Below are 22,793 nucleotides of genomic sequence, written 5' to 3' on the forward strand. Positions count from 1 at the left end.
CCTGCATAAATGACATCATTTGTGTTTAGTGCTAATAAGCAAACGCTAGCATGCTAACAGACTAAACTCAGATGGTGCATTATTACCACCAGCAGCTTGTTAGCATGCTGATGTTCGCAAGCCCAGTAAAGCCTCCCAGAACTGCCATGGCATATGTGAACTAGATAGTAAAACAGTGTCTCTCTCTGGTCTCTAGAGCCGAACAGAATTCGATTTTGCCACACATTAATCATACAGATCTTCCAATCTCATCTTTGCTGAAAAAAATGCACTTGAGTAAGATCCTTAAAGCAAGCCACGATTTTCCTCCATTGGTAAAGAAATGTGTCAAAAGACGAACTCAATAGTAGCCTATTCTAATATAAAGGATATGTTCCCCTTCTTATTTGAGGTTATTGGAGAGTAACAGCAATATAACACCACTTGGAGCTCAGTAAGTCGCTAATGTGAGGTGCAAGGATCCCATGTGTAATTATGGGATTGTATTCACAATGAGATTATAACTCATTCCATGTGCTTCCTCAAAAAATCATCAATTAAAAAACGTTCCTATTTCCTGAAAACTTAAAGCACCCATCTAAAAACAACCCCAATATGTGCAAAGCCACTTGTGCCCCACACATGCAGGCTGTTATATAATACAAGTTACCCTGCGTAGGCCTACTCAGTTCTTTGTCTCCACTCTGTGCGCTGTCAGGGAGTCCTGAGTGCCCATGTTGCATGCACAACCTAAAATAGAGTTGGACACATATGAGTTCCCCCTCCGTCCCGTGTGGGCATGGGAGGCTACACGTGAGGGGCAGAAGGAGTGTGATATTGCACAGACCGAGCCCAGGGCTTCACACTTCCCTTCTCCAGTGGACCAGTGGCTCACCCACCTTCACTAGTCCTCAGGGAGCGTTGTACCGGTAGAGCTTCACCATGCCGAAAGTCTTAGTGCCAGGTGAGTATGGGTAGAATGACTCCGGGGGGTCGAACATGCACACTTATCTCTCGCGTTTGGATCGCGTTTTCAACACTTCACATTGACACATGATTGTAAAAACAAACTCTGGGAGCCTTCACCTAAAAAGTGCAATCATTTTTAATTTTTGCTTCCATGAAGCGTTTTTGGCCAACACAGGAAAAATAAAACATGACCTTTCAGTCAAAACGCCACCCTTGTGTCTAATCGTTGAGATGTACAGGACTGTCTCAGAAAATTAGAATATTGTGATAAAGTTCTTTATTTTCTGTAATGCAATTAAAAAAACAAAAATGTCATGCATTCTGGATTCATTACAAATCAACTGAAATATTGCAAGCCTTTTATTCTTTTAATATTGCTGATTATGGCTTACAGCTTAAGAAAACTCTAAAATCCTATCTCATAAAATTTTAATATTTCCTCAGACCAAGTAAAAAAAAAGATTTATAACAGCTGAGTGTTTGTCAAGGCTCAGGAAACCCTTGCAGGTGTTTCGAGTTAATTAGACAATTCAAGTGATTTGTTTAATACCCTACTAGTATACTTTTTCATGATATTCTAATATTTAGAGATAGGATATTTGAGTTTTCTTAAGCTGTAAGCCATAATCAGCAATAAATCAGAATAAAAGGCTTGCAATATTTCAGTTGATTTGTAATGAATCCAGAATGCATGACATTTTTGTTTTTTTAATTGCATTACAGAAAATAAAGAACTTCATCACAATATTCTAATTTTCTGAGACAGTCCTGTATGTAAAGAATGGACGCGAGGACTCTAAAGACTTTGCAAATGGTCCTTGAATGCACTTTACAGAGTTACATTGTCACTCTAACAGATCGCGCTGACATCTTTAATGACAGGTTCATTGGGGTTAAAATGCACATAGAATATCTGAAGTCCATATTGACGAATAAATAGTCATCACAAGGTGAAGATTAAAAAAAAGCATTATCACTTTTTGTGATTTGTGCGATTCCAACGTCGAAATACCTTTTTTGAGCTCAATTGCAAACTTTTTAAAATTCAGATCATGAAACTCCATGGTCGTATATCAGAGTGTAGTGACTGAGTGACATTCATGAAAATGTCAAGAGAGGGTGTTTTATGGATGTAATTTTCCAGCAGATTCTCCGAGGTCAATTGTGACAGGGGATCAGGTCATTCCTATCGCGCTTCAGCTTTTAGTTTCCTCTTGGAGTTCATCCCCGCTATGAAAATATCTTTCATAATTTAAATCTATTTTTAATGGTGCTGTAATAGCTGCTAATTACCTCCAGCAGGCTCTGGGCATGGGGCAAGTACGATGCCGTTTAGAGTTTTTCAAAGGGGGAAAAAAAAGAAAGGCAATGGCCGAACCATCAGTTGTCTGAAGACTTTGGTGGTTGGAATGATAATCTGCATAATTGATTGATTGATTGATATATTTATTTGTCGTTTGCCAGAGTACAGGTACAAAAGCATCGAAATTACAAGAAAGGGTGGATGAAAGATTACAGCATAACATGAGGGAAGAAGGCGAGAAAAAACACCAACCCCCCGACTATGCCCCGAGAGGGGTACAGTGTGGAGCAGGAAAAAAACACCTTAGCACATAAGCACATACATTTTAGACATGACTTGCAACGAGTAGGAAGGGGGGAGGGGAGGTAATCCAACAACTGGGTGATCTAAGCCCATCCATTGGGGGCAGAAGGTAACCAGCACCGACAAGCAGCCAGCCGGTCCGGCGCCAACACAGCAGCGCCAGCACAGCCCCGTCCGGTCACACTGGGGGTGAAAAGCAGGCGAAGGCGTGGGATGGGGGGAGGGGGGTAGTGAATGCGAATCAGTATTATTGAAAGTTCGTGTGTGCGTGTTCTGGTATGTCGTCCTCCCCCAGGCCACAACAGACAGAGTTCTCAGTCCGCAAGATGGTCGTTGCCATGGAGATAGCCTTGAAAGGTCCTGAGATAACGGCTGGGATTTCACACTGTTTTACGATCTGATAAACGATGAAACTGATCTAGTTCAGATAAATCTTAAAAGGGCCAGTTTACCAAAATCACACAAAACTCAGCGACAGAGATACTCAATGAAACTAACTGTGGACTATTTTCTATTAAAGGTATATACCTACAGCACTTCATAACAACACTTATTTTGTTTCCCTCTAACCTGGACCGTCCCACTCTGCCTGGGACTTTTTGCTTATTCAGCACAGGGAGGAAGTGAGTATGGAGCTGAAGAACTTCAATATCTCAAAACGCGTGGTTTACTCTATGGATGTAAGACGGTCTCATCGTCACAAAATATTTCTCCGAAGACAACCAAAAAAACAGCAATGGATCTTGGGAAATGAAACGTCTGATCCATATGAAATGGAAAACAATGTCAGAGTGGAAATGGACACCATTTATGTATCTATTGTTCACATTCAACATCGCTCTCCGGTTCATTGTGATGCATTTTAATTTGAGGCATTGCAAACAGTGTGGCACCAAAGAAATCCTCAGTGAATGTGAACAGTTTTATCAATAAATGACTTCTCCCAGATAGCTCAGAGACTACTCCCATTTGGGAATGCTTGTCGGTTCGCAAAGCAGCGCACAAACAAGACTCAATTGAGCTTTCGGACTTGTTTGCCCCGTCGACGCAATGACAGGGAAACAACGCGTAAAGCATCTTTGTGTCCTCTCTAGTATTCACCCTCAAACTGTATGTTACCCATACCTGCAAACTCATGAGGGGGGGGGGGGGGTACAAGTGTTTTTTTTTCTTTTTTCACCACACCACATCCGCGTTGTTTGAAGCCTCAAAGCTTTTAGAACCACAACTACAGTCATTTTATTGTTCTGACCACAAATCTAAATTATGATAATAAACAGTTTAAGAACAAAAGTTCCTCCGCTCTGACTCAGCCCTATAATGATAGTAATAACAAATATACATTGTCATTATATATAATATGGTTAAAGTCATTCATGAACCAACTTCCTTTTTTTTTTGCCTGAACAGTCCTCATGGACTTTTCCCTGAATCTGTTCTGTCTCTACCTGTTTGTCACGATACTCATATTATAACTTCTATACATATTACATACCTGCCATAAATATCATGATACCCGATACCAGAATTCAATACAATACCATAAAAACAATATGGTACCATAAATACGAGACTGGTATATTTATCTATAATAGCAATAAATAAAACATCTGTATGGTTCACTTTTTACCAACTTTTTCAACACTTAACAAATGACAGTAATATTAGTATTAATACAGCCAGATATGAATGAAACTACATGGTTCCATCATAGCATTGATTATACACTATGAGGCCGTTAGTCTCTGACCAGATGATACACAGTTCATCAGGATGAGCAGCTGTAGAGTTACACAACTTTACAGACTGAAACATTTCACTTCTGGCATCTTTTTATTTGTTAAGCCGAAGTCGGTCTCTAAAGCTGCGCCACTTCTCTCGCTGTGAGCTGCGCAGCGCAGTGTGCGCAGACAGCTCGACACGGAGCAGTGCGTGCGCTCTGATCGCTCTCTTAATTAAGTATCGATACTAAAAATATGCTAAATCACATCGTGTTGAACGTACGGGTACTTTGTTAGCATCGCTACACCGTGCAGCGTGACAGCAGTAGATGTAGCGGGCTAACATTCAAGCTAACCTGAACCCCCAAACGATGTGGACATCTGAACGCTGATTGGCCGAGACTCGACACGTCCCATCAAAGATGTTTTATTGCGAAGAGCACCACTTCACATTTTTCTCCGCGTCTCACTGCAATCTCAACGGCAGCGGGCCAGGTGACTCCCCCCCCAAACAAAAACTCTTTGGATCTCCACGATTCACGTGGATGACCTATTTTGAATTCAAAACAGTGAATTTCACCGAAAGGTGACAAGTTTGCAGGTATGGTTACCCTAATCCCACTTCTCCAATGTCTCATTCCGTCGGTCATATCCTCAGCATTTACTCTGCATCTATATCTATATTATGGTTATAACTACTACATATTTAGTCTATATGCCTGAAATCTTACATATTCAGAAATACATCAACATTGTGTTACTCTTATCCTGTAAAATACAGTAATTATTTTGATTTGTACAACACCTTTCTAACCAATGCTTTTCTAACGCTCTCTTTCTTGGGGGTTTTGCTTCGGGTTGGTTCTATAATCAGGTCAACAGAGTAAGTATGATGGGTGAGACGTAGAACCCTTTCTTCCTTTGTGCCATACTGGAGAACCTCTCCAGTCTTGTCCTGTCTTAGAGTTGCAGTATTGCAGCTCTTGGCTAGAAAGTGCATGTCAGAAGTATAGTTTTGATCTACTGAGTGGTTGCACATCAAGTAATACCACTCATGCTGTTTGATTGTCATTGGGTTGTTGAAGAACTGTTGTTCATATAGCTTGGCTCATAACACCAGTCATTTTGCACCATGATCCTCTTTTCCTGTCATTTCTTCACCATAAATCCCCTCATTTACATTCCCATAGGGGCGCAAATAATAACAACAAGCTCTGTATACAGTGAGAGATGATAGGAAAACTGGTCTGGAGTTAAAAAACAACAACCTACATACAAAAAAAGGCTTTCTCATTTTGTGTCTGAGCGAGACGAGCCCACAGAGTGTGCCGGTGCTTGATCACTCCTCCATGTGCATGGGAGCAAACTGGAGGTCAGAGTTGCAGACTTTAAGTGACTGAGTCTATCTTTGGCGATGTGCAGAACGCATGCGCCGGAGTCTGCGAAAGCATCAGGTTGGGTAATGTACGTGCCTTTTGACATCGTGGATGTAAGAGGCCGTGTGCACCGTTCATTGCTCAAAAATGCACATTATTTCTCACGAATGCACATCGTTCTGCGGTCATGTCCACGCCGCATGGTAGTGGAGAAGTTCTATTTGCGGTTTGCATGGTGTGACGTGAGCAGAATGTATTTTAGCATTAACGGACGGAACCTTTCGCTGTGCCTCACAGAGACTGATGATAACATGCGGGCCTTCGCGGAGCAGGTCTTTGCGTCCGAGACCAAAGCAGAGGGCGTCCGCGATGAGATCTCTTTGTTTGATGTGGCCGACGACTGTCCCATCATGCACCAGGAGATGGCCCACCATCTACACACTGACGATGATGTTGAGAAACGGTGAGGCGGGAGACTTTTGGTTTCGTCAGTTTCCGCTTGTGGCGCAACTAAACAATTTGGATATTCTGAGGTTGTTCACATTTGAATTTTGTCTTGATTTCCAACCACCAAACCTCACTCCTTATCCACAGCAAGAGACACCAGCGCTGCCGCACCATGAACGTGCCTGCAGCCGCGACCCACATTCCTTCTGCTTCCTCTGTAGTGTCAGTGGAGGTGGACACGCCCACCTACCTGAAAGTGCCAGACTTCCAGAGAGTGGTCATCATCGGGGACACCGCCTCTGGGGTACTGTCCATTTTCATGTCATCCCATTCATTTTTAGGACACCCACCTTTTTCGATTTATAAAGAATAATGCGTGACGTAAATTCATCCAGAGTAGCATCAAGTTCATGGAGTGCTGCAGGGATGTGGTGGTGCAAGGGATTTTGTTAGGCTAACCAGGACGTTAGTCCTTCCTGAAAAAAAGGGGGAAAATAGAAAATGGATCATCCAGCGAACTGTTGTTGTGTTGTGTGTAATTTCTTTTAGAAGAAATATTACAGCGCCACACTGGTAAACATTTTGAGCTAGTTCGACTTTTTTTAAAAGTTTGCTAATATGCAGTGGCGGGCCGTGCATTTTCTATCTAGGCCTTCAATGCCGTCTTACTACAGCTGAACAACCTAATGTAAGATATTAGTTCACCAGTGTTCCGGTGCGGGGCTTTTATTGTGAAGGAGCAGACGGAAAAAGATAAAGTTGTCGTGTTTCATGTGTTATTAAAGGGTACCTTAAGTAACGGAAAACCCTGTTACACTGAGAATTCAGAGAATCGTATCGTACATGTATATTTCTATCGATGTGTGTGTGTGTATTTATACACACACATACATCGATATAAATATGATGAAGATGAAAGTTCCTGTTTACCCAAACACATGACACAATTAATGAGTCTTTTCAATATGTCCCTCTTGTTCTTCACCTGTTCATTGTGCAGCTCCGTTGCCGCTTGTTCGTTGATCTGTAGATCCGCTCCGTGTCCCCAAAAGTTGTCAAAGCACCGATGCTTGTAGGTGCCGAGTCGTACTCTAGTGTCTCGTTGCTGCCTCGGTTAGACAACTCAAGTTTGCAAAGCCAGTGTGGCTCCCAACACCAAATCGATCACTTGCAACAGGCATCCCCAGCAGTCCGGTGTGCAGAGCTTCTCGGAGCCTGAGCCATCGGTAGCGCTCGTAGTTGGAACTTTGAAAGTGGCGAACGAACCCGTCCCGCCTGTTGCGGGCTTTGTAGCGTCGGCGTCGGTCTTAAAGTTCGTTGAGAATGGCCTTATAATTATATCCTCGACCAAATCGATATCTTCTCCTCCTTCCGCCATTGTGGGTTGAACAAACAGCTTAGTAGTACGCGAATTATCTCGTTTATCAAATTCAGTTTCCTAGTTCTGAGGTTCTGCATCTACCTGCCCATAGACCCCGCCTCTCAATATTGGTAATCCAATCAAAAGACGTGCAGCACTCCGCCTGCTCGCTGCTCCTGTGCCGGGGCCTTCTCGAAGGCCTAGAGGAGCCAACTCTAAAGCTGATTGGTTGACACAACATCGTCATTCCCATTCACTTGAAGCTACCAGCGCCCGCAATGTTGATTCTGAAGGCCTAAGGGCAGATGTTAGCCCCCTGGCAACACACGATGGCTGAATATGATTGGATAAAAGATCTAAGATAAAGACCAGCCCTCCAAATCTCAACCTGGCGCTGGCAGCAGCGCAACCAAGAGGAACGCTATGAAATTAAGAGAAAAACTCTTACTCTGGGAAATAAGTGAATACATATTTGTGGGCAAATATATTTAGAAAAAAATATATATTCTGATGATGTTTAGGCCAGCAGAGAAGGCCTTGCTGGCCCTGACGGCCCACCACTGCTAATATGCTAACCACCACCTTTCTTTCAATCATTTTATTTTAGGTTTTTACAAGTTACACCAGACAACAAAAAACGAATAAATATAAATTACATAACAGCATAACAACCAACTATACGGACAATCAGACAAGGACAAAATAAAAACACAAACACAAATCATCATCCTCCATATTGAACCTACTATAACCATTCCTTCACAGAGTCACTTGGCAATATTGCAACGCCTCTTCTTATGGTTTCGGCATAGTCCTCACCAATAAAATCCATAAAAGGGTTCCAGACCCGTTCATGTCTCCTTGGAGAACATGTGTCACGGCGCCATTAGAGTGGACCCAAAAGCACTACTCAGACAGGAGTCACAAAGAATACTGTCTTTGGTTGGAAACAGACTGGGTCAAAACCGGGAGATCAGTCGAAGAAGCAAACAAGTCCAAAAAGGGGCAGGGCAGAGAATCAGAGGTCAGGGCAGGCAGGCAGGGTCAGAACAGGCAGGTCAGGAATATACTCTAATAACGCTGGAGAACTTGGCACGAAAACACAAGACAATCTGGCAGAGGACAAGTGGAAGTGAGGGAGCTAAATAGTGAGGGACTAATGAGGGGATGGGCTACAGGTGAGAAGGGCGTGAGGACCAGGTGAAGGGAATGAGGGACTAACGAGGGAGTGATCAGAGGCAGGTGAGGGGAGTTGGATTGACGAGATGGTGTGACAGGATGAAAACAACTATTACAAAAAGGAAGGCGTGGAGCTAAACTGTTACAACATGTATGAGTCTTTCCAATGGCAGCAGTTGTAGGACATTGTGAAGCCAACTAGAGACAGACATGGTGTGGTGCTGTCTATCCACTGCTGTAGGATAGATAATCAAGCGCAGTACCATAGAAGACTGAGGATTCTCCTATGTCTGTTTAATACAGGGGAGGCAGAGTGTAGGCCTCGGATATGAGAGGGTTGAGCTCAATAGGACATTTTATTATGGAAGATATTTGGTTCCCAATTTCAACCCAAAAGTTATTATTTTCCAGACAGAGCCAAATTAAATGCATATAAGTACCAACATGCTGCTTACAGCTTAAACATACGCCAGAACAGTCTTTGTCATTATCACTCCCTCCAGGAATTGTTCTTTCGTTACTGACAGATGTTTATTGGGATGCGGGCGCACTTCACATAACCGCCGTCACCATCCACCTTCAATCCACTGTCGAACTGTACAAAATACATTTAACAAGGTTGACGTTGACATTACGTAAAATACAGTTGACAAATATATGCGACGAAAACATTAACGTAAAACATAAACGTACCTCACTGGCTGCACATAACCACGAGGGAATGGGTCCACTTTAAACAGGCTGAGCATTGCCACTTTCATTTCACTGCACACCCTGTGTGTGTATGTGACAAATAAAACATCTTGAATCTTGAATCTTCTTCTCTTACTTGCACTTTCTAGCTTCAACCACATGTTCTCCTGAGATTGTTGCAACCAAATGCGTCCCAGCGCAACACAGGACACGCAAATAGTTCCCACCAAATACAAAACAAAAACAAACCAACATTCAATAAACGAGTTGTACAAATAATATATATTCAACCAAACTTACTACAAATGACATAAATAACATTCATGGCAGTTACACTCCCACCAAATCACATTTTTTGAGATTTCACTTCACAAAAATAACCATGACATTTATTCTGCTTCCAGCAGTAAAACTGTCTTGTGTACAGGCCTGTCAAGATAGACTGGCTTAGTGGTGCGTTTTCCCTGGTTATTTAAGGTTGAGTCACTAATTAACAGTTTTACCTTTCTGATTCTTCCATCAGTGCTAGGGTACACCTGTGCTACTCTTGCTAATTTCCATTGCTTTCGTGGAGAGCCTTCTTCTTGTAGGATGACAATGTCGTTAACCTTCGCCAACCTTCGCTCTTATCCTTTTGCCATATTGGTCTTTGCTGAAGATTAAGGAGATACTCCTTTTTCTGGTCAATGGGTGTTCCTTAACTGTAACTCTGAACTGAAAGTAATCAGATGACACGCACCATTGAAAACCGAGAGCTCTTTCCATGAGTGGCTCTCCCAAAGCCATATGAAGGTCTTTGACACTTTCAGCACACTCTTCCTTTGGTATTGAATTCAATACATGCTTGCTGTTGGAGATGAACTTGTGTAGTCTTGCCTTTGCTCCAAAGACCTCTTGCTTCCTTGACGAGTTGAATTGCCTCAGCATCAGACGTGTACACTCACTAGTCCATCGTCAACATAAAAATTCCTTTGAATGAATTTGACAGCATTTTGGTTGAATTGATCTTGACCTTCATTTGCTCGATGTTTAAGACCAAAATTGGCACAGCCGGGTGAGGAGGCTGCCCCAAACAGATGGACTTTCATCCGGAAAGTTGATGGCGGAAACGCCAGGTCACCATTCTCCCACCATAGGAACCTCAGGTAATCTTGGTCTTCCGGCCTTACATGAAACTGATGGAACATCCGCTCAACATCACACATAATAGCGATCGGGCCCTTGCGAAACCTACAGAGAACTCCCACCAGGGTGTTTGTGAGCTCAGGCCCAGTAAGAAGGTGGTCATTCAATGACGTGTCTTGGAATCTTGCTGAGCAATCAAAGACCACTCGTATCTTCCCAGGCTTGTGAGGGTGGTATACTCCATGATGGGGAATATACCAGGCTGGTTGATTGTTGAGTTCTTCTTCGGGAACCTTCTCTGCATCACCACGAGCAATGATATCTTTCATGAAGTGCATGTAGTCTGAGCAGTATTTCTGGTCTCTCTTGAGCTTTCGTTCCAAACCTTTTAGACGCTGAACAGCACATGACTTATTATTCGGTAGATTTGGTTTGTCTTTTTTGAAAGATAAGGGCATTTCATAATGTCCATCTTGTTTTTGTTTGATTTCATCTCTTAGTTTAGTCAAGAAGTGAAGATCTTCCTGAGAGACTGTTGCATCTTCTTCAACTCTTTCACTAAAGTCAGATTCTAGCACCTTAATTACATCATATGGACTGATCATTTCCTTGATCTGAGTCTTGCAAACAAAGTGAACCTCACCTTTGAGCTTGATTGTTGGTTTGGGTTCAGGTGTCACTTTCCTTACAATGATGCGGTGACTTACTCCAATTGCATCACTGTAGTGCTCTTGCGGATCACCATAACTTACTATACTCCAACCTAGATCGGTTTTCTGAGCAAAGGGTTGGTTTTCATCCCCACATACGACTTCTTTAGGCATTAGGGCTTGTGGGCAATTGTCCCCGATTAGCAGACCAATTTCACATTCCGTTTGCGGCGCAATGTGTTCTGCAAGATGCTCCAAATGAGGCCATGCTTTAGCAGTCTCTGAAGTTGGAATGTGTGTCCGATTAGCAGGGATAAATTCACGAGTGTACATTGTTGGCACTGTGATCTTCTTGGAGGAGAATATCCCTCTTATTTGTTCACTTGTTCTGTGTTCGTATCTAGAACGTTTGCCACTTCTTCAAGAATGAAGGAAGAATCACTTTGTGAATCTAGCAGGGCATAGACAAGAACTTCTTTACTTGGATCATCTTGCGTTGACACAGACAGGTACAATCGCTGATGTCTGTTTAGTATTACCATCTTGCACAACTCTGTTGGATGTGGTTTCCTTGACAACGTCTTGCAGTTGTGTTGGCTGTAGCTTTCTTTCCTTGCAATAACTTGTGTATTTAGATAGCTCTCTTTTTGGTTCTTGTTCTTGTTTTGAGCGATCTTCGTGTAGGCATGTGGGATGACTTTTTGAACAGGTGTCGCAGATCATCCGGCTACTGCAGCTCTTGGATTGATGTCCAGGCTTTAAACATCCGAAGCACAGTCTCTCACTCTGAATGAACTTGACTCTGTCAGCGACAGTCCTTTCATTGAATCTGTGGCACTTGTGTAGACTGTGTCCTAATTTCTTACATAACACACATGTGACTATGTTTCTTTCACTGGTGTTGGTTGTGAAGATCTTGGCACCTACAGTTTGGTTCTTGTAAGACAAAGGGGTTTGATTCTTGATCTTTGCTTTATCAGGTTCGCTTTGTCATAATGCGTTGTAAGATGTTATAGGGTTGCACGCAATACTAGCTTCCATTGACAGGAACGTCACAAAATAATTAAAGCTTGGGAACCTTCTGTGTTCCAGTTGGTATTGTGTGGCCCTTCGGTTCCATCTGGTACTTAACCAGTCGGGTAGTTTGGCAGTTAGTTTTTGGTTCTCAAGAGCATCATTAAGAACTTTTAAACTCTCATTGTGAGCAATAGCGAAATCACAACTACGTAGAAAGTCCACAAATCTTCTTAAGTCGTCACTTTCCTTCGGAGCTAATTTTGGCCACGCATGTAGTTTGTCTCGGAAGGCCTTGGCAATCACAAAACCTTCTACTGCTTCTTTAGCTGCTCCTCCCACATATTTCTGAAGGAAGAAGATTTTCTCTGCAGTTGGAATATTTTTTCTCTCAATTAGGGTCTGAAATGAAGACTTCCAATGATTAAACTTGAGTGGATCCCCACTGAAGATTGTAGGCTCTGGAATGGGAAGCCTATTTGCTGATATGGCCTCAGCTAGGACTTTAACAAGCTCTCCTGTGTCGTTTTGAAGCACACTTCTTGGAGCCACATCTCTTCTTAGTGGTTGTGGGTCCTGATACACAGGATTCACCTGATCAATTGCTTGCTCAAACATAGGCAGCTCATACTTATGTGGACTACGCCTTTGGTCTGGATAAAACTCATTTCCATCGTAGACTTGAAGCCTTGCTCTGGCTGCATCCAGTCTTTTTAGCTCCTCTAAATGTCCAAGCTCTCTTTTCAACTCTTCTACAGAACCTTTTCTTGCAGCATTCTCTTCCTGCTGTTTCTTTAAGAGAGAAGCTTCTTGTGTCTCCTTTCCTATCCTACGTTCAGTCTCTTCTCTCCTACGTTCAGTCTCTTCTCTTTCGCCTTGAAGACGGCGAGTTAATGCAGCTGCTTCTTGGTCTGCAACTATCCGCTTGTCCTCAACTTCAAGTCTTTGCAGTTTCTCTTGCTGACAGTCTTGCTCGGCCATAATCTTCAATACAGCTCTGGTAGCTGCATACTCCGCAGCGGCTTCTTGTCTTTTAACAGAGGAAACGTTAGAGCGAATGGAGGTTGCCTTAGAGTACTTTGAGTCCGGCGATGAAACACTGGACATTGTAGATGCGAATACAGAGCTTGCATCAGGCCAAATCAGTTCCTCCTTTGTTCCTTGAATTTGAGACTGTGCATTGTGTACAACAATCTTGGTGACTGATATACATTTATCCAGCTTCCGGCGCATCTCATGAGGTGGGCTGTCGATCCTTCGATAATCTTCATAAACAATATTCAGTTCAGATGATTCTCTTTCAATAGTGCTGATGTGGTCTTGTAGGATGTTGCTAGGATTTTGTTTTATAACAGATTTTTTAGCCACCTTAGTTAAGGCCTTCCAGCGCTCGTAAATATTGTCAAAGTGAAGTAGAAGCTCTTTTGTTCTTTCTTTCTGCAATTCTTTCCCTTTTTCTGTTAATGTACGGGCTCTATCACTTCGTCGAGGCTCTTCAAACTGTTCTGCTTGTTGTACAACGCTAGAGTCATCTCTCTGCTCTGCCTCTGCTACTTGTTCTACAAGTGATCCTTTATATTGACTCTCTTTACTCATTTGTGACATTTTAAATTATTTGAAAATAGCCTGTACACAATCAAGTTGTCTTAAGTTGCAGTGCAGTTTACAATACACATTTTCCAAACATACTCAAGAGAATAGGATATGCCATGTTAGGTTACTGTCTTTTAAATTAACCCTTCAAATAAAATACAGAATTTCGAACTTCACTTCAAATGGCAGCTTTCTTAAATGCACATAAACGAAAAATTCACTTTTCTTAAGGAAAACAATTAACTATTTATAATGAAATAATTAATGATCAATATCACTAAATAACTTGCATTAATGACCCTTAATATCTTGCTAAACACTGTTATGTTATTTGGCTACACACAGCCCTTTGTAGTCCATTGTACTTTTTTCAAACCTTGTCACCTTTCAGAACACACACTTAAGTGCCTGACTTACGGACGTCTTCATTAAAAAATGGATGAACTGGTGTGTCCTTTAACAGTGGCTGTGACTCCGTCTTGACGAGCTGTCTTGCACGAGCAGGTCCGGGGAATCACGCAGGCTTGAGTTCGACTCTCACTCCCTCCAGGAATTAGACGCCACCGTTGTTCTTTCGTTACTGACAGATGTTTATTTGGATGCGGACGCACTTCACATAACCGCCGTCACCATCCACCTTCAATCCACCGTCGAACTGTACAAAATACATTTAACAAGGTTGACGTTGACATTACGTAAAATACAGTTGACAAATATATGCGACGAAAACATTAACGTAAAACATAAACGTACCTCACTGGCTGCACATAACCACGAGGGAATGGGTCCACTTTAAACAGGTATTCTTCTCTTACTTGCACTTTCTAGCTTCAACCACATGTTCTCCTGAGATTGTTGCAACCAAATGCGTCCCAGCGCAACACAGGACACGCAAATAGTTCCCACCAAATACAAAACAAAAACAAACCAACATTCAATAAACGAGTTGTACAAATAATATATATTCAACCAAACTTACTACAAATGACATAAATAACATTCATGGCAGTTACAGTCATATTTGCTCCTGGTATACGGGGTAGTTTGTAATTTATGTATATTTTTTCATTTAATTTCTTGGGATTTGTAACTACCACATATTTGTTTGCTATTTAACATGATTGTTTTCCATTGGTGATCAGTAATTGTAGTCTTAAGATCCTGTGTCCATGATTATCTGCTGCTGGGAGTACCTGACTTACTTAAGGAGAGCAGTTTATAATAAAATAGCTTGTTTTTTTCCTCTTCAGCTGGCAGACTTGGTGAATCACAGATTCAATCAGCTCTGATCCACGACCTTCTTTGTCTTGGGGTACAGAGTTTAAGAAACTACGAATTTGTAAGAAATGGAAAAACTGTGTTTTGGGTAGCCCATACTCATCCTGAAGTTGATTAAAAGACATTATGTTACCACTTTTATAGAGGTCATTTATCACCTGGATTCCATGTGTGTTCCATTCTTTAAAACCAGGGTCAATACAGGAAGAGATAAAATTGGGGTTATTAACAATCGGTGCTTAAAAAGAGTATTTTCCATTTTACCCTAATCCATGTTCATTTTAATAACAGCTAGGCGTGCGTCCCAGCCAAGAAATTGTGAGCGGCAGCCATCTAAGTAAATCCAGTTTCATCTGTTTAAGGATAGGAGACTATCAGGTCTTCCAGTTGGTTGCAGACGTGGATTCCCAGGTATTTAAAGCCATTGGGAGATAGATTAAATGAAGATATTAAGCAGTTGTCCGGGTCTCTACTGCCTCCAAGTGGTAGGGCAGTTTATTTACCAGAGAAACTACCAAATTCACAGATTATTTCGAGCACGGGGATGAATTGTTTAGGTTTAAGGAGAAATAGCAGTATATCATCTGCATACAGTGAAATAATATTCTCCATTTTCCCACTGTTAATACCTTTAACAAGTGGGTGTATTATAATAGCCTCGGCCAGAGGTTCATTGATAGGTGTAAATGTAAACAGAAGTGGGGACAGTGGACAACCTTGAAGAGTGCCACGCCCAAGATTGAACCGGGGTGAAGTGAGACCAATTACCATAACCATTGCTTGTGGAGAGGTGTACAGTCATTTTACCCACCTTATAATTTTACCCAGTTTATAATTTTCTAAGGAGTTAAACATTTATCTCCATTTGATTCGATCGAACGCTTTCTCAGCATCCAAGGAGACTACCATAGACTCTAAAGGGTTATTTTTAGCATGTTAAATGACCCCCAATAAGCACCTCACATTAGTTTCAGAATGACGACCCTGCACAAATCCTGTTCGGTCATGCCCGATGATGGTGGGGAGGACAGGATCGAGTCTTTTTGCTAAGAGCTTGGCCAATATTTTGTTTTCCACGCATTGCAAACTGATCAGTCTATAGTATAGTATAGTTTATTTCAGTCCCGTATGATCTTTTACAGTCTAATAGAAGTAGCAGTTTAGGTCTCTACCCCTTTATTTACTGCATGTTGTTAAAGGGTCCTAGACTGGACTAGGGTCAAGTTGACATGGATGCAGACTTAGAATTGTATTGACTATATGTATCCGTGGGACAGCGGCCTCCCGTCCTCCCTCCCAGCAGAGGCCCATGAATGGAGCTCAGCTGAGAGCAGGCCGGTTTAAATTTCACGACTGTGGATTTGACATTTACAGGGATTGAAATGCTTTGGAGGCCCTCACGGGTGTGCTCGTATGTCGGGATAAAACAGCAAAATGGGGACAATATTTTGCACAGAATACTTCGGATTTTCAAAATCAATGTATCAACCAAGTCGTCACCTCCCATCAAACAAATACAAATCTTTAGTTCAATTTAGCATTAAGTCTTGTTTTCTAAAGGAACGCTTCAAATGTTGACATATAGCCACATGTGTAATTATAAGGCAACAATTAGTAACTGTAAAATCTGTACACATCTGCCCATCAGGTGACCATGGACGACTTTGAGCAGTCCTGCAAGGGTCTGTACCGCGCCTTGACCATCAGGGAGAAGTACATGAGGCTGTCCTACCAGCGCTACCCGCGGACGACCTCCGAGTACCTTCGCGAGATCGAGGGGGAGAGCTTCAAGATCGAGGATCAGGTGCAGCCAGGTGAGGAGCGAAGCAGCTCGCGTGAGATGATTTCTGTACTATTGGGGTATCCCAGGGGGGATTCATTCGCGTCTACGTCCGTCCATCAGTCTTCACAGCGCCTCCGGCGAACGGGGAAGACCCCTTTGACACCAAGAACCTGCCTAAGGATCTGGGCTATGTCGCTCGCATGAAGGACGGCGTCATCTACGTGTACACCGACGCTGCGGCCGCCGACAAGCTTCAGCCCAAAGACCTGCCCTGCCCCGACTACGACACCTTCATCGACGACATGAACTTCCTCATTGCTCTCATCGCACTGGGCCCAATGTGAGTCCTTTGAGATTAGGTCGATGGTTCTGTTTTGAATTTTAGAATTCAAATCAGTTATCTTTGTGGTTCCTCCTCAATTTTAACCCACCTCTAATTCCTGAGTCAGGTCTTTAAAAATGACATATTGTGTTGTAGACATATTTGCCCGTGCAGCCCGTGTGTTAAACTGCTTCTCTTTTGTTACTGCAGCAAGACTTACACTCACCGCCGTCTGAAGTTCATCATGTCCAAGTTCGATGTGCATGAGATGCTGAATGAGATGGAGGAGATGAAGGAGCTGAAGATGAACCACCACAGGGACTTCTACAACTGCAGGAAGGTAGCCGTGGAAACATTAAGCATGCACACTTCTTATAATTTTGTTTCTAAACATAAAATCAGGTTAAATAACTTAAATTTGAATCAGCCTTACACTTGTACTTTTTCCCATATTAAGAAAGAAAGAAAGAAAGAAATGTACACTTTTATTTATCCCCGTGCGGAAATTCTTCTCTGCATTTGACCCATTCTTAGTTATTAAGGAGCAGTGGGATGCAGTGAAGCGCCCGGCAGGGATGTAACAAATATACACGGTCTACTCTAAGTGAACTACACACAAAGTCTGGGTTTTAGATGAGTAAAATAAAGTACAATCATCGCATTCTTCCTGTTTTGACTGATATAAAAAACTTTAAATTGACTTTTTGTTTATGTACACACTTTATTTTCATACAGAAAGACTTGAAATCAGCAAAAGTGTACATAAATGAAGAGATTCTTTACATTTGGATTTAAAATGTATATTTCCCACTTAGTTTTCTGTTGTTCTCACTTACATCGCCCATCCGCCTTGTGTGTGTGTGTGTGTGTCATTAGCTCCCTCTTGTTACCAAGCAGAGTCATTACTCACCCCATGACGCCCCCTGACCTCAGTGCTCCACTCATCTTATCGTCTCCCTACCTCTCCAGGTGGACACCCACATCCACGCTGCTGCCTGCATGAACCAGAAGCACCTGCTGCGCTTCATCAAGAGGTCTTACCGTGTGGACGCGGAACGCGTCGTGCACAAACTCAATGGGAAGGAGGTCACCATGAAGGAGCTATTCGAGTCCCTTAAGCTGCACCCTTATGACCTCACCGTGGACTCCCTGGATGTGCACGCTGTACGTCACACACCTGTCGCGAACATTGGCGGCGGCGACCTCCCGTGATCTAAAGCGCGTCTTTTCTCGTTGTTTCTCTGAAGGGAAGACAAACCTTCCAGCGTTTCGATAAGTTCAACGCCAAGTACAACCCTGTCGGCGCCAGTGAGCTGCGTGACCTGTACATGAAGACAGAGAACCACATCGGTGGAGAGTACTTTGCCACCATCATCAAGGTCAGCGTCTACATGAAAAAAATGGACAAGAAACGTCACTGAAGAATAGCTCTTGAAAGGAAAAGATAGGTTTTTAATTATGAAGTAATCCATATTGTTTTGTCCGGTTGGCCTTTGGGTAAACCAGGAAGTAGCCAATGACCTGGAAGACGCCAAGTACCAGTATGCTGAGCCTCGCCTGTCCATCTACGGCTGCAACCCCACCGAGTGGACCAAGCTCTCCAGCTGGTTCGTCAAGCACAGAGTCTTCTCCCCGCACCTCAAATGGATGATTCAAATCCCCAGGATCTAGTAAGTTTCCATGTCTTGATTCTTTCTTTCATGCAGTTTGGCACAACTGTGACCATTTTTCTAATTTGCCAAAGAAATCTATTTTTAATCCCCTGGGAGCATGAAAAATAAATTTAAAAAAGTGTAAAAGATGGCTAAAATACATATTGAAATATTTGTGTTTTTCCCCCCTCTTCTACCTAAGCGACATCTTCAGAGCCAAGGACTTTGTGCCCCACTTTGGCAAGATGCTGGAGAACATTTTCCTGCCCGTGTTCCAGGCCACCATCGACCCCAAGTCCAACCAAGATCTCAGCATCTTCCTCCAGCATGTGAGTCGGACAAAGTCACAAGTAGAAAGGTGCATTCAGTACAATGCAGATGAGGCCTGTCGCACACTCTCTGCAAAAAACAAACAAATGAAAGAGCAACCATGAGAGGTCCTTTGAACAGGCAGCCATAACGGGACACCCAAAACATAATGCAGTTAGATAGATGCGGTGGAATGGGAGATTAACCGTGGACACACACTGAGGTCCTCACTCACTCACTCACTCACGCAACCAAATCCAATAACTGCATTCATAGGTAATAACAGCTGGGATAATCATAACAGCTCAGACACAACAAGATAACAAACTGTATCTGTAGCCCATATAATCGACCTCTTTTGCCCCCTGGTGTGTAGGTGACAGGTTTCGACAGCGTGGACGATGAGTCCAAGCACAGTGGTCACATGTTCTGCACTAAGAGCCCCAAACCAGAGGAGTGGGACATAGCCAAAAACCCCTCCTACACCTACTACATCTACTACATGTACGCCAACATCACCGTGCTCAACCAGCTCCGCAGGTCAGTAACGTTGTCTCCGTACGCGCACAGTAGCGCACTAATGATCGTTTAACGTTTGCAGATTCCTGCCATGTGTTGACATTGTTTATGCTTTCCCCTCAGTGTTACGTCTCCTCAGTGAGTGCACCCTTGATAATAAGAGGAAAACCAGTTCCTCTAAGAACACGCGTCCATAGTATAATACTTGTTTATTGTCTGCTTTCCAGAGAGAGGGGCATGAACACGTTCACATTCAGGCCTCACTGCGGTGAGGCCGGCGCCATCACCCATCTGCTGGCTGCCTTCATGACCGCGGACAACATCTCCCACGGCCTCAACCTCAAGAAGGTCGGTCCTCTCCTCGCACACACACACATACACACGCACACGCACGCACACACACGTGGAAGCACAGCCGGGGAAATACATTTGAAATGTGTAAAAAACACATCCTGCATATCACTGTTCTAACAGGCACCCACCTCAGTTAAGGTGATAGAGTTGCAAACTTACTTCAAACAAAAAAGTGTTAAAGTGGTGTCACAATATTATATTCGAGAAAGGTTTTTTAAAATGTTGTTAAAAACCCTTCGAAAGCATCAGACGAGGCAGGAAGCCTGTTCTGGATTAACAGGGCTTTTTCATTGTGTTGCCATTAGTGAAAAATAGACTTACTAATGACTGTTTTGTTCCAATAATCTTCCAACACATTGTCTGTAACTTCTACACCCTAGTTCCCTCTCCAATTTCTGCCCAGCTCCTGCATACAAAATAGTGCTCTGGAGGCATAAAATCACATTTTTAAAAAGTGTTTCTTGATATAATGTTTTTGATCTAAAAGTACCAAAAGATGTCCGTTCTGGATATATTGAATTCTCCTTCTGTATATGATTAAAGGGCTTAAAGACCCCACTTTCAAACTGGTCCCATTTTAGGGCCTACTGTTTGAAATTAGGTGACGGCAATAACCTTTAACTGTCAGATTTCTTTTTTTTTTTAAAGGGAAAGTTTGAAAGAGGATATCTGCATTGACGTACATTTAATCATTTTGCTTGCTTCATCTTTTTTTTACAAGCCAGGCCTTAACAAATGAATGTCATGAGTTGATTGAACCTGATCATATCAATCAATCTCTGACTCCTCCACAGAGTCCTGTGCTGCAGTACCTGTACTTCCTGACCCAGATCCCTATCGCCATGTCCCCTCTCAGCAACAACAGCCTGTTCCTGGAATACGCAAAGAACCCGCTGCTGGAGTTCCACAAGAAAGGCCTGATGATCTCTCTGTCCACTGACGACCCCATGCAGTTCCACTACACCAAGGTCCGAGCACATGGGCGCTGTATGACGAGCATCGTACCACGTCTGCAGACAAATTCGTTTTGAGTTTTTGATGTTCCAATTGTACGGAAAGTAATTTGCAAGCACGCCTTAAACGTAAACGGAGTGGAACCATTAAAATGATCATGCAGTGGTAGCACGGTAGAATATGCTGATCGTAGTTTAACAGTGCGGGCTGTGTCGACACGGTTACCTCTGGTAATTGCACAGTTCATGTTGATTGTATGTGCTTTAACTGTGCCTCTTTTTTCCGAAATATCAAAGCGTAAATCCGTAATCTGTAAGGCCTTTACGTCCACAGGAACCCCTGATGGAAGAGTACGCCATTGCGGCCCAGGTCTTCAAGCTCAGCACCTGCGACATGTGTGAGATCTCCAGGAACAGTGTTCTGCAGAGTGCCATGTCTCATGAGGTAACGCGCCGCATGATGACACGCATTAAACGCTGTGCTGTTTAAAAAAAAAAAAGCTCTTAAACCAAATGGACTAAGCAGGCGGTTTTGTGCTCGCACCACAAAACATTACTTGCATTTTTTCTTCTTCAGGAGAAGAGCCTCTACCTGGGTAAGGACTACCTTAAGGAGGGCCCAGAGGGCAACGACATCCGCAAGACCAACGTGGCCCAGATCCGCATGGCGTATCGCTACGAGACCCTGTGCTACGAGCTCAACCTCATCAAGGAGGGTGTGAAGTCTGATTGAACACTCTCAAATACCACTTGGGAGAAAGAAATCCAGCATTTTTTTTCTATAGCAACTCTTCAAACAATTGAATCTTAACGAAACCGTCCATCTAACACGCTGGTGTTGCCTTCTTTTAGGGGGAGAAACCTTTTTACTCGTCACTTTGTGAAATGTGCATCACAGTGTGTGTTTTCCGTGCGGATTAATACATCATGTGGCGGAATGGAAGGGAATAAAATGTGAAATAACAAGTGTGTTTGTGTGGTAATTTGCCCCACTGGTGCAGTCCATAAGTCGATAATTGTTGCATTGCAACATTATTTCCTCGACAGACGGATCTTGTCTGTGATTTCGTGTGACTCAGACGTTCCTCAATAAGCTCTGAGCTGTGACTCGTGAGACATGTGAATTTCGCTCTTATTCAGCGCCATGTTTCTTTTATACTGTGCACCAAAAGTAGTTTTCAGATGGCTGTTGTGGTTTAGTTGCAGTTTTAGCCACATCTGCAGAATGAATCTGGGAAAATGTGCACCGGCCAAGAAGATGCATTCGTTTGAGATAAGTCACATAATGCCTCACTTTTAGCATGAGTTATTGACCGAGTTTCCTTGATGTCTTCCATTTATCTGAGCTGGAGTGAAATCACAAAATACCTTGTTGAATAAAGTCTGAAATTTCTTTGAAGGATACAAAACCCAACAGGAGAGTTCAAGACTAATATTCCTTTCAGCTCATATTTTAGTCTGATTCTGTCAAGGCGCTATTAGAGTGGACCCAAAAGCACTACTCAGACAGGAGTCACAAAGAATACTGTCTTTGGTTGGAAACAGGCTGGGTCAAAACCGGGAGATCAGTCGAAGAAGCAAACAAGTCCAAAAAGGGGCAGGGCAGGCAGGCAGGTCAGGAATATACTCTAATAACGCTGGAGAACTTGGCACGAAAACACAAGACAATCTGGCAGAGGACAAGTGGAAGTGAGGGAGCTAAATAATGAGGGACTAATGAGGGGATGGGCTGCAGGTGAGAAGGGCGTGAGGACCAGGTGAAGGAAATGAGGGACTAACGAGGGAGTGATCAGAGGCAGGTGAGGGGAGTTGGATTGACGAGATGGTGTGACAGGATGAAAACAACTATTACAAAAAGGAAGGCGTGGAGCTAAACTGTTACTGATTCAACTGAACACACATGTGGCATGT

General features: G+C 42.9%; 1 protein-coding gene across 4 annotated transcripts; it reads left to right on the forward strand.

The window, feature by feature from the left end:
* The first annotated feature begins 834 nt into the window (after positions 1-834).
* On the forward strand, positions 835-21,848 carry ampd1 (adenosine monophosphate deaminase 1 (isoform M)). Of its 4 annotated transcripts, none has more exons than XM_056423930.1 (15): positions 835-943; positions 5,949-6,114; positions 6,246-6,402; positions 16,639-16,804; positions 16,894-17,113; positions 17,306-17,435; positions 18,065-18,259; positions 18,343-18,474; positions 18,602-18,765; positions 18,950-19,076; positions 19,433-19,596; positions 19,803-19,923; positions 20,724-20,897; positions 21,217-21,327; positions 21,460-21,848. In XM_056423930.1, exons 1-15 carry the CDS (start codon positions 922-924, stop codon positions 21,613-21,615), a joined length of 2,205 nt encoding a protein of 734 aa, XP_056279905.1. In that variant the 5' UTR covers positions 835-921; the 3' UTR covers positions 21,616-21,848. The 4 variants fall into 4 exon arrangements, with proteins under 4 accessions (XP_056279905.1, XP_056279906.1, XP_056279907.1 ...); XM_056423931.1 differs by lacking the exon at positions 835-943 and adding an exon at positions 1,702-5,739; XM_056423932.1 differs by lacking the exon at positions 835-943 and adding an exon at positions 1,702-5,158.
* Positions 21,849-22,793: the final 945 nt, after the last annotated feature.

Source organism: Pseudoliparis swirei, chromosome 9 (assembly GCF_029220125.1).
Source record: "Pseudoliparis swirei isolate HS2019 ecotype Mariana Trench chromosome 9, NWPU_hadal_v1, whole genome shotgun sequence".
NCBI lineage: Eukaryota > Metazoa > Chordata > Actinopteri > Perciformes > Liparidae > Pseudoliparis > Pseudoliparis swirei.

Coding starts and splice junctions, on each gene's coding strand:
- ampd1 (XM_056423929.1), top strand. CDS start 5,690: ATGTGCAGAACGCATGCGCCGGAGTCTGCGAAAGCATCAGGTTGGGTA. Junction 16,805..16,893: donor CGAGGATCAGGTGCAGCCAG/GTGAGGAGCGAA, acceptor TCCGTCCATCAG/TCTTCACAGCGCCTCCGGCG. Junction 18,260..18,342: donor ACTCCCTGGATGTGCACGCT/GTACGTCACACA, acceptor GTTTCTCTGAAG/GGAAGACAAACCTTCCAGCG.